At 35.3% G+C, this 12,729-nt stretch overlaps 1 protein-coding gene across 7 annotated transcripts in view; it reads left to right on the top strand.

Annotated features, from left to right (window-relative positions):
* ADK (adenosine kinase) overlaps positions 1-12,729 on the top strand; it is a 518,384-nt gene that overhangs the window by 55,156 nt on the left and 450,499 nt on the right. For 6 of the 7 annotated variants that reach the window (XM_057308800.1, XM_026504502.4, XM_026504504.4 and 3 more), the window contains one exon: positions 10,985-11,038. The exons of the other annotated variant lie outside the window; for it this stretch is intronic. In XM_057308800.1, the coding sequence (XP_057164783.1) occupies positions 10,985-11,038 (54 nt within the window). The remainder of the gene's footprint in view (positions 1-10,984; positions 11,039-12,729) is intronic. 7 annotated transcript variants of the gene reach the window in all.

The raw sequence follows: 12,729 nt of genomic DNA, 5'->3' as shown, positions 1-12,729 counted from the left end.
TCTGACTGAGCCAGCCAGGTGCCCCTAATTAATTAAATTTAAATAGTCATATATGATGAGTTGTTACTAATATTAGTGCAACTTAGGCCTTATTACAAAATTGTATAGTTTTCTTCATAGGTATACATTTTTTGTTAGGTTTATTCTAGGTATTTTAAAAATAAAGTTGTTGCTATTGTGAGTAGAATATTTTTTCAAAAATATTTTTTAGATTATTGCTGGTATTTGGAAATGCTACTGAATTTTGAATATTTTCTTTAACTTAGTTACCTTGTTATCTGCATTGAAAGAAAGATGGTCTTTGACTATTCTGAATTCTAGATTCTTAGATTTTGGGATAAACTGACATTTGATTCTGAATTTTTAGATTATTTCACCTACTAAGTGATTAGTCTTGAGTTGCTCTGAGGCTTCCTCAAATAAGATCTAAATTATGGAAACTGAATGAACACAGAATGATTTATGGAGCCTTTATTTTGCCCCATACATCATAAGATGGTGTTCCTTATGGATTCTCTGATGTTCAGACCTGACTCAGAATATTGAGAAGATGGTATTCCCCAGGCTTACCTAACATGGATTCATTTTTAGTAGTTCGTGTTGGCTCAGTACAACTGTTTTGGAGCACTTGCTTTGTGGTCATCATTTTGCCAAGTACAGAGTTAGATGTTTCTCGCCTTTAAGCGGCTAGCAAGTCTGATTGAAAAGACAGATGTAGAGCGAAATCACCTCATTAGTGTGGCATTATAGAGTAGAGATTAAAAGTGTGCTTTGGAGCCACTTGCAGTTGTATGACCTTATTATGTTTCTTAATCTATGGAAGATCACTTTTCTTGTGGCAAAAAAAAAAAAAGAATATTAAAATAGGACTGTTATAACGTGAGGATTGAATGAGATAATTTATGTATTTGCCAGATGTTAGCTAATGTTACTGGCTACTAGGGAGCTTGGAATGTCCTTCATGTCTTTTTTGTAGGCGATGGAGAGCACTTGAGGGAGTTTAAACAGGGGAATGACTGGTCGGATTTACATTTAGAATTACAGAAAGCATGTGTTTCAGTAATCAGTGGGTTTGAGGAGATAGATTAGAGGAGGCTGTAGTGATAGATTGTTGATGGATGGTGACCTGATCATTGTAGTTAGGAAATGATGGTTTGGAGAAAGTTCAATAGTATTTTAGCTTTATAAAGGTAAGTTTAATGATTGATTAACGAAGAGGGCAAAGGAGTCAGGGATGACATTCCAACTTTAGGTTTTGGTGACTGGGTAGATGGTGGTATTTACAATTGAGTTAGGGAGTATGAGAGGAGGACATGTTAGAGTGGCGAGATTGAGTTCAGTTTTGCTCATGCATGAGATGAATATGTGATATCCAGGTGGACCCATTTAGAAGATAATTTGATACATGTTTCTGGTAGGTAGAGAATTCATGACTGAAGGGGTATATAATAAATCAGAATTGTATTTAATTTTACTTTGATACAATGCCACTCAATAAATGTTAGCTGTTATTATTACATCATCATCGTCATCATTAAAATAGGTGGTATTTATTTATTTTTAAAAAATATTTATGAGAGAAAGAGAGCATGGGGGGCGGCGGGCAGAGGGAGAGGGAGAAGCAGGCTCCCTACTGAGCAGGGAGCCTGGCTTGGGGCTTGGTCCCTGGACCATGGGATCATGACCCAAGCCAAAGGCAGACACTTAAGTGACTGAGCCACCCAGGCGCCCCAAAATAGGTGGTATTTAAAACAATCAGTGGGGGCACCTGGCTGGCTCAGTTGTGAGAATGTACAACTCTTGATCTCTTGGGGTCATGAGTTCGAACCCCACAGTTGGGTGTAACGATTACATACATACATACATACATACATACGTACATAAACTAAGTAACTAACTAACTTAAAATAAAGCAACCAATGAATGAGCCTTTCTAGAGAAAGGGTAAAAGTAAAGGAGGTGGTCTGGAAGATAAAACACTGAATAGATGGGTAAATGAAAAAGAATTATAGAAGGAGATAGAGAAGAAATAAGTTTTTAGCAGGAGAACTAAATAAAACACAGTCTTATGAAGTATAGTGAGCTTGTATGACAGAGCGGTTAATAACATCACATGTAAGAGAGATGAGATGCCTAGTAACATAAAGCCTACAGGAATTCACTAGATTTTATGATAGGATGTCAGCAGTGAGCTCAGCTAGGTAAATCACAGTGGAATGGTAGGGACAGAAGTCAAATTGAAACATATAAGAAATAAATGGGGGGCACCTGGGTGGCTCAGTCAGTCAAGCATCTGCCCTTGGCTCAGTCATGATCCCAGGGTCCTGGAATTGAGCTCCATGTTGGGCTCCGTGCTCAGCAGGGAGCCTGCTTCTCCCTCTCCCTCTGCCTGCTGCTCTGCCTGCTGCTCTGCCAGCTTGTGCTCTCTCTCTCTCTCTCTCTGTCTGTCAAATAAATAAATAAATCTTAAAAAAAGAAAGAAAGAAAGAAAGAAGAAAGAAATGGGAGGTGTGATGTGAAGCGGGGCAGTTTTTTTAATATGGCCTAATCTAGAGGAAAAAAGGAAAAAGAAATGTAAAAAAAATTAAATTTCCTTGGCAGCCCATTGATTGTACTTAAGATAGGAAGGGTGACCTTCCTCCAGGAACTCAACTGCCTCAAGGTTAATACTTTGCTAAGGGCAAAAGGCAACTTTAGCTTGACATTAGCTGGACCTCCAGGATCCTGTAAGTCTCTTTTAACATATAAAAATCCCTTTGGAAACTTCCTTTGTTTCTACTCCCCGTCCTCCCCTCCGGAAGGTATATATTAGCAGTCATTCTCCAAACATATGGCTCACTGATACACATCTGAAGGGTCTCATGACTAAGGTTTTACTAGACAGTAGTAAATGGCCCCTTAAGGTCTTGGAAACCTTGCTTTCAAATTCCTTAGAGACTTACACTATCCCTGACTCCCTCCCAACTTAAAAATATATAATCAGTCACTCCTCCCAATCCCAGTACAGCTTTTTTCCCTTGGTCCTGTCCCTGTGTTTTAATAAAACCACCTGTTTTGCACTGAAGACATCTCTAGAATTCTTTCTTGACTGTTTGCTTCTGAACCCCAACATTTCACATCATGGTCCACTAGCCAAGCAAGCAGTGACATCTTACAAGCCAAATGTTAAAATTTCCTTTAATGAAAATATGTGGCTAGTCATTTTGAATAATTATCAATGATTTTTAAAAATAAAAACATAAGAGAAAACTTTAACAATACAGAGTATCGTTCTATTTGTTTAAGTGTAAATCTGGTTTAATTCTTTTTCTTCAGCCTTCTGTATTGAGTTATAATCTCATTTAGTTTACTAATGAGAATTTAAAATATTATTTTCATAAACCTTGTAACTTTTTGCCATTATTTTCATTCTAACCCTGTGGATTACCCTTTAATTGTTTCTTTATAAGCCTCTTAAATTTCAGCTGTAGTCTGAAACATTGCTGTGGTGATTAACACTTTTAGCCTCCTTTTTTTTCCCTTTTGAGTATATTTTGATATGTTTATTTTTTAATTGCTAGCGCTAATTAAACATGTTGTTTAAGTTCTTGCCACACTGTCTGATTGCATCTGCTAATTCTATAAAACTTTGCATGCTACTATTAGGATTCTTTGGACCATGTGGTAATATTTATAGATTTCTTGAGATTTTACTTGTGTAATTCTCAGAGGGCAATCTTAGTTGCAAGTATTTATGGAATATTTTATTGTCGTCGTGCTATGTAGTGAGTCTTAACTTGGCATTAACTATTTGTGTGATGCCGTGTTTGCCATTTCATTTATGATTGGGCTGTTTCTGCGCTTTACAGTATCTTTAAGGACCTTCCTAGGTCTGAAATTTTATGTTCTGCTAATCTTCAGGGAAAGCACGTTTGAATAATGTTTGTTTCAGTCTCAAGGCCCAACCTTTATTACTGTTAGTTGCACACTACTGCTGTTCTAGCGTATCTTAATAGTTATCTATCATGTAGTAATACATTTTACTTATGTATTCTGATATTTAATTATAAACCTAAGTAACAGTACCATTTTCCCATTACCCATGGTGGGACTGTCATTACTGGATTTTATTCTTTTTTGCTTCAAGTGTGTCTTGCTTTAACAACTCAGGCAGGGATGAAGGAAATTAATCCTCCTTCTCCCCTCCTACTTCTTCCCCTCCTCCCTTATTTCTCTCCTTTCCACTTCCTCTTTTCCTTCCTTCTCTCTTTCTTCCTATCTACTTGTCACCTGTTGCTATACATATTTATACAGTAAAAATATTTAAATTTATTTAAAAAACTTTATACAAGAAAAGTTTTGAACTAATCTTTGGAAGCTTAAATGTTCATTGGTTGAAAAATTTAAGTGAAAACTACATCTGGATGAATATTATGACCGCATTGTAAAGTGCTATATGTATTTGTTTTTAATATATATTTTTTAATTTCAAAAGTAATTTGCTTATTATTTACATCTCAAAAAAGCACAAAGAAGAGAATAAAAATAATCTGTAATCTATATAATATTTTGAAGTTATGTTTCCAATTATTTTTGGGAGTATATTGCCTTTTTTGTTTTGTTTTGTTTTGTTTTAAACTTTTTTTTTTTTTTTAAAGATTTTATTTATTTATTTGACAGAGATAGAGACAGCTAGCGAGAGAGGGAACACAAGCAGGGAGAGTGGGAGAGGAAGGAGCAGGCTCATAGCGGAGGAGCCTGATGTGGGGCTCGATCCCGGAACGCCGGGATCACGCCCTGAGCCGAAGGCAGACGCCTAACCGCTGTGCCACCCAGGCGCCCCTGCTTTGTTTTAAACTTAATCTTGAACCATTTCCCTAACGTGCTGTAATTTACTAATTATAAATCTGCTACTTTCTGCGGTATTTTCTTACAGTTTTACTTTTCCATAAATAATGCTCTCATTGACAGTTATATACAACACTCTGATGTTTTCTTGTTGGAAATTTGTAGTTATGCATTTGTTTCAAAACACGTGACCACTTTAAACTTCCTTCCCTCCCTATTTGAGCTAATTGAATTAGTCATTTTACAGAGGTGGAAGCATTACAAGAAAGGGGGGAGAGATGAGTATTTATTACACGTTCATGTGCTGGCACTTGAACACTTCATGTATTATCTTATTTGATCCACATAGCAACCCTGTGGTGTAGGTAGTTTTATGCTTCTTAGAGAAATTAAATGGCTTGCCCACTTCAGAAAGCTATTTAATGGCAGAATCAGGACAGTAACACAGGTCTTAGACTTTCAGTTTAATGTTCTTTCACTCAGAGGTTCTCTGTGGAGGCTAGAGGCAGATGAAGAAGGTCAGCTTCCTTATCTTCTGCCGATTAGAGTAAGTGCTTGTCTTTATCGTCTGGTAAATCCAGGCAGAAAAATGATTGAGAACGGCCACTATACCGTTCTGTGGTCTCTGGCTTCTTAAGGGCCATGTTTATGTTTGAATTTAAGAAATGGATATAAAAGCAGAACATCTATCTAATCATGTCTTTAGGAAACAAAACCCAACTAAAGAGTAGGCTGTATTATCATTCAGAGAGGGACATGGTAGAAAGTTGAGGTATAGCTCTCTACTTTCTAATTCCTACTACGTTGAATTTTCCCCTTGACATTTACTAATTTAAAACATTGAGGGGGCACCTGGCTGGCTCAGTAGGTAGAGCATGTGACTTTTGATCCTAGGGTTGTGAGTTCAAGCCTCACATGGGGCTTGGAGCCTACTTAAAAAAAAATAAAACTGAATGTTCAGAGAGTTGTTAAATGTGATAGATTAAAAACACTGTATACCTTCTGTCAACAGCAGTTAGATTGGCAGAACAGGACATACTAAATGAAACTGAGAAATCATATAACTATAATTCCACATATAAAAAAACATTCAGCTGTACATTTCAGTGAGAATAGCTCCATTTCTTTAGTAGGGGTTATGGTCCTGATGATATATTTACCTGTACATTTATAATTTATACTTACTTTAAAATAAATTTGGGGAATTTCTTAGTTAAAACATAATTTTTACAATTATAGGTGTATACTACTTTTTGTGTACATTTTAAAGGTGTTCTGTAAACACTTTAAAATAAAGTTTTTATTCTCTTATGAATAACCATCTATATAAATAGTTTGGTCATAGTTTATGAGCTTTGGAAATGTATTTAAGTTGCATAGAGAAACAAATTACCTCTCTTTACAAGTGCCTTTTTTAAAAATTTGCAGACTAAATCAATGCTCCGTTTTAAAAGTTAGAGTATTAATTAGTGGCATTTCATATATTTATTAACCAACTGAAATTTGGTAAAGTGAGTATTAATAAGGGAAAGTTCTATGAAAAAAGTAGATAGAAGTTTATGAATAAAGAAATACACATACATACACATATTTATGGACATATGTAAGTAAATAAACACATATAAGGGTATGTGTAGTAAAGATTTTGGCCTTGTCCAAAGAGCTGTCTGGGAGGTAATCTATATCATACCTGATGGAAGTGTCTTTTTGTTTAGGACAGGGCTGGCCACACCCCACGGAGTGACCGGTTACATGATTTAGGGTTAGGCTTTGGGTCATATGATATCAGTTGGCTTGAAGACTGAGTTAAACCACGTGGGCAGTCACTTGATCAATCATGCCTATGTAATGAAGCCCCAATAAAAAATCTGGACACTGAAGCTCGGGTGAACTTCCCTTGTTGGCAATACTGCATACCACATTGTCATATCAGCAATGTGCTGTATTGTCCTGATGCCAAGACAAGTGTTGCATTTGGAACCCTCCCAGGCACTGCTCCATATGTCTCTTCCCTTGGACTTTGACCTGTATCCTTTCCTTGTAATCCATAACCATGAGTATAATAGTTTTCAGTGAGTTCTGTAAGTCCTAGTGAGTTACTGAATTGGAGGGTGGTTTGGGGAACCTCCTGAACTTGCAGTTGGGTATTGGGTACTGTTTCCTCAAACGTTGCATTTTGGCTGACTTTGGATATTTACGTATCGTGCAGTTTCCTAAAATGCAGTGTGCAAGAGATAAGGAAGATAACAGCAAAGATGAAGAAAAATTAAAGTTATGAGATATGAAAAGTTACCTGGTTTGGGGTAGGGGGAAATCAGATGAGAGAAAGAAATGCTATGGGAAGAGTGACTGCTTTGACGTTTGGGATTAGAGAACTAATTTACTTAGAAAATAGTTCAGAATGGTTCTTGTAAATTTATTCTTGGGGTCTGGAGAGGTACTCTGTGAATTAGGAGAGTAATATTTCCCTTTTGGTGATTTGATCAAAATCAGGCTCTCCTTCCTTGCCTGCTTCTTGCCTATGTGGACCCTTTTCCCCCCTCTGGCTTCTTTCACCATTCCCTTTAAATTCTTATCCTGAGACTTTAAAAGGAAAGGGCATTTTGTTTGTTTTGTTTTTGTTTTAATGGGAAAGGAACAGAGAAGAGAGATGAAGTGGGGAAGGAAAGGAAAGTTGGGGAACAGATTAAAAAGCTGCCCCTTTTTAGACTCTCTTAGGAAGGAGACTTGTTACTCAATGTTTTGTTTGAACACTGTACATTGTGCTTCACTTTATTGTAACCTTATCATACAAGCAGTTATTTTTATTCTGATTCACTTACTGAATCTCAAGGTCCTTAAGTGCAAGAAATGTTTGTTATTCTCTATCACCAGCCAGCTGGAGAGGGAAAGTAACATTGATTTAGTTGCTATTGTATATGTACAAAACACCTTGCTAAGACATAGATATCATCAAATCCACTGGTTTCAAACATTTCAATTTTCATAAAAATGTTTTAATAAATTTTAATAAACTTCCTCACTCATTAGGTTAATATTTATGACTTTTTTATTGTAATGTTAAATAAAACTGATAAACATTCTTTTAGTGGACTCTAAATACCATAGGAGTTTGATACTTACCATCATCCATTTATTTAAATAAAATTTTTTTTACCATCATCCATTTGTAAAAAGACACAAACAGGCTCTTTCCTTACTACTGAAAAATTTCATACTCCTTTCTATTTAAATTTGTATACCTATTACACTTTTTGCCAACAGATTTTATCCTTATATAATGTATTTTTGTGCATGAATTATTTTATGTAATATATTATGCATATATTATGAAGGTAATATATTTTTATGCATGTAAATTGAATTTAAAAATACCTCCTAGTCATTAAATTATAATTAACATATAGTTAGTTCAACAGCATAGATGTATTAAAATTTTGTTAAATAATAAACAAGAAAACATTTTATTGGAAATGCGTCTTTTAATGAGGTGGGTGAAACTAATTTTTTTCATTTAGTTCAAACTTCCTTGGATAAATAATACTCAATGCTGCAATAAGACAGATGTTCAGCATCATTTTTATTTCCCCCTTTTCTTTAAAAATGTGAAAAGGTTCAGGATAGGCCCCCCTCAGAATGTGCTACTTTGGCATGTGGATTATTTTGAGTTGAAGGCACTTGAGACCCCGTGGGCTCATGAGAAACTACTGTCCCTCCCTTAACCACACAGAAGAATCTAAATTGGGGATCTTTCCCAGAAAAAGCGTTGTTAACAGAGATAAATTATATCTGAGCGACACATTTATATGATAGGGCAAATATCTAATTACCAAACATCTCTCTCTCTCTCTTTTTTTTTTTTTTTAATGGGAGGTAGGCGGAGAGCAGGGAGGGGCAGAGGGAGACGGAGAGAAACCTAATAAGCAGGCTCCATGCTCAGCAGAGAGCCCTATGCAGGGCTCCATCTTAGGACCCTGAGGTCATGACTTGAACTGAAATCAGGAGTCAAATACTTAACCAACTGAGCCAGCCAGGTGCCCCCCAAACATCTCTTCTTATCGTCCTGTAAAGTGCATTCCTTTGCTTGAAATCCTAGGCCCCTACCCCCTTCTCCTTATTTCAGAATGATACGTATACCTCACTTTGTTTGACTGTCTTTCGGATTTCCATGTCCATGTGGATTCCCCATATGTATGCTTATTAAATTTGATTTTCTCCTGTTAATCTGTTAATTTGATTCTTAGTCCAGTTAGAAGGACCTTGAAGGGGACAGGAGTTCTTATTCCCTGAGAAGGGGATGAGGAATTCTTGCTCCCTGACAGGTGGAAGTGTTGAGAGATGTGTTCACATAATTAACTGGATGGTAATGAGCAGAATTTTACTTCAGTGTCATCACTCAGTTGTTTGAGCTTCTCTATTATCAAATTATCTATCATCAAAAATTATTTTTATTTGTCAGCTGGTTATTTTATTAGGTCCATTTTCAGTTTTGTTAGAAGCAAATCATTAGAAACCACCTGACTTTCCAGTCATTAGAGTCATTAGAGACATGCAATTCTAGGAAATACACCAAAAAAGGCTGTAGTAAGGCTTCCTGAATAGCTAGTAATTATACCTATTAGTGTTTTACTTATAGGCATATGTTTACCTAAACATTTTAGGAGATGCTAGGGTAAGTTAAATATTGTTAATTTCAATATACCTATGTCAAAAGGATTTTTCTTGATAAAATCTTTTTATTGAGTGCCTTAAACATGTTTTAGTCAAAACCGTTCATTTATTTGAAGACCATTGTCTGCCTTGGAATCATTGGTAAAATTGTTCTGCAGTCAAACAAATCAGATTTACTTTCATGATAAAAAAAGTCTGGCTTCATTTTTCAGTTCAAATAAATGATTTGACTTGTGTTTCTGTGACAACCATGTTCTGATATTTAATCCTCAGTAGATAAATGAAAGACAAGGAACCTTGTTTTAAAAATTTGTTGCTTGGGGGAATAAGTTGACACTTTCTTTCTTGTTTTTTATTGGAAACTCTCTTAGCTTTGCTTCATAGGATTCTTCCTGATAAGTAATGCATTCTTTCATGCTGTACATGGGATGGAAAAGATAAACTTTTTAAAGAAAAGTGATCAACTTGGGCCCCATTCCATAATGTATCTGAAAATAGAACATCCCGTGACAGATGGTTCCCCATTTATAATTTGTAGCTTCATTCTTTACAGAAATAATGTATCAAACAGTAATCTCTATAGTCAGTTTATGGTACTTCACTTAAAGAGGCTTTGCAGACCAAAATACTATGAACCATTTCTTGTTTAGTGCCTCAGAGGTTTTTATACCCCAGCCACTGCGGTACAGTTCTATTCAGGATGCCATTCTTTTTGTAAAGTGGGTAAAGGCATTTGTGAGAGGGGAGGCAAGAAAGGAGACTCTACATGACGTTTCCACTTGGACCTCTGACCTATTGTCAGGCAGCTTAGTTTTTAGGGAAGGGTTGAATACAAGTGGAATTTGAAGACCCGGGAATTGCCATCTGTTGTTTATTTTTTTCTGGGTACTCCCCAGAATTCTGTTTACTTTTAGCACGACAAATACGTGGTAATTTGGAAGATACCTGTTGTAATATTTATAGCAACCTCTGTTTTATAGACAGGGAAGGTGAGACTTAAAGAAATGAAGTAATTGCCTGTGGTCATTAAGCTAAATAAATGGTTTAGACAAGGAACTCCAAGACTTATTTTTCCTTCCATGTCGCACCACCCAGGACACAGTGTGGTACACAGATTTTTACTGTGTATTTAATGAATAAATAACTGCATATTGTTTTGTGAACTCTTAAATACTTCTGCGGGTAGTTTCTTGAATTTTGAACTGCTGGATGAATGTAACATTGCAGATTATTCACTACAGAGGACTACTGGAGATACCTTGTGTTTTCGAAGTTCTTTGGATGGTATCTGTGGAAGTGACTAACAGAACAGCAAAGAACTTAGGCATTAATGTTTTATCAGTGAGGACAGAGACTTGTAACAGTGTGGTAGTGCTTGTTTGATAGGGGTTAACTGACTGTATGTCGATACCCATAGTGAGATGTCCATGAGGCAAACGTACTTAAATATTATATGACCAGTATTTTTTTGTTTTCTGTGTTACAGGTATTCTCTTAAGCCAAATGACCAAATCTTGGCTGAAGACAAACACAAGGAATTGTAAGTACATTAAACACTAGATGGTACATAGTTTACTCTTCTATGGAGATGTATGTAAACCATCTGTTTTAAAATTGTATAAAATATAAAGATGTAATTAACACTATGAACTTAATCCTGGTAAGATTAGAATAGTTTACATTACATACGGTTAACATGGGAAATAATTCTTCCTGCATGGACGTTAAAACATGTAGTATTGTATTCTATCATCTAGAATAAGGGCATACTGGGAAATATGTAATTTCATGATCTTTCTCCACATAAAATATTAAGTTGTTGTTAATTTTGGCTTTTATTCAGTTGACTTCCCCGCCTTCGTGCTTAAGATAGTGAAATATAATTTTGTTTCTTTATGAAAAGGTAAATGCCTGGTAGTGATTGGCACAGGGCAAAACACTTTAAATGTGAAATTTGAAATATGAATAAAATTTTGTTCCTTTTAAAATTTTAGTGTTCTTTCAGGTAAAAATAACTTGAACATATGATTCTGGGATACCTCCATGGCTATTTTTCTGCTCTCTTGTAGTATTTAAAAGATTATTGCTTCATGGAAACTTTGAGGTTTCTTTAAAAATGACAGATTTGGGAATTTAAAAAAATTCATCTTAATCTTTTCAGTATCATGACATTGTCCAAGGAGGACAGCTAAAAAAGAATTTATATGCTTCTATTTTCTGGTCTACTTTCTTTTTCCCATTGTGCAGTAAGAAAGTTCTGATGACCTTAATTATTATGCAAACACCTAATGTCAAATAATACTGTAGAATTAAGAATTTGAGGAATCTGTGGCTGGCTAAACACCTTCAGGTTGGACCACACTTATTCTTGATAATACTTAATGTTCTATCCAATTGATAAGTGTATTGGTGAATTTCACATGCTTTCTTGGGGATTTCCCTAATGTTTGGCACTTCCTGATGTTAAAGATATTTTAACATTGGACTCAGGTCCCTTATGGTTTAGTTAAATGCAGTCTTCAATTGGTATACATCTGTATGGAGAATCACTCTTTCTGATAGAGTTCTTCAAGACTATTTTTTTTAGGTGCAGCGAAGGGAATATAGTCAATGATATTGTAATACCATTGTGTGGTGACAGATGGTAGCTACACTTGTGGTGAGCATAGAAAAACATATAAAAGTGTTGTATCACTATGTTGTACAGCTGAAACTAATGTAACATTGTGTGTCAATTATACTCAAAAAGTCCACACACAAAATATTTTTTTCTCAAGGTTATATAGTGATTTTTTAAAGTACTTTTAAAACTGCTTTTTAAAAACCTTTCCCAAGTTATTTTATTTTTTTCTTTCATATCGAAGACATTGTAATAAGTGTTAATCTTAAAATGGTAGGACCAATGTGTAGGAAGATGTTTTCTTTAAGAGTTCTTACAGTTGATGTATCCCATTGTTATGCCAGCTTTTCAAGCTCATTTGATTATGATCTTCATAGTGTGTTGTCAAGTATATTGTCAAGAAATTGTATTCAGTTTCTTTCTTTACTGCCAAGTATAATCAATGAGGATAGTGATTGTCACTGTACCATTGGTTGGATATTTGTTATTTATAGGTCTGATAACAGAGCTCTTTTGGTATAGTGTGTTAATTCATTTAAAATTTCATTTACTGTCTATGATATAGTTCACCTCTATGGGTAGACTGATTTTTTTTACTTAGATTTTATTAT

Source organism: Ursus arctos, unplaced genomic scaffold, assembly GCF_023065955.2.
Source record: "Ursus arctos isolate Adak ecotype North America unplaced genomic scaffold, UrsArc2.0 scaffold_7, whole genome shotgun sequence".
NCBI classification, from domain to species: Eukaryota; Metazoa; Chordata; class Mammalia; order Carnivora; family Ursidae; genus Ursus; species Ursus arctos.
This window is presented reverse-complemented; position numbering and strand designations above follow the sequence as displayed.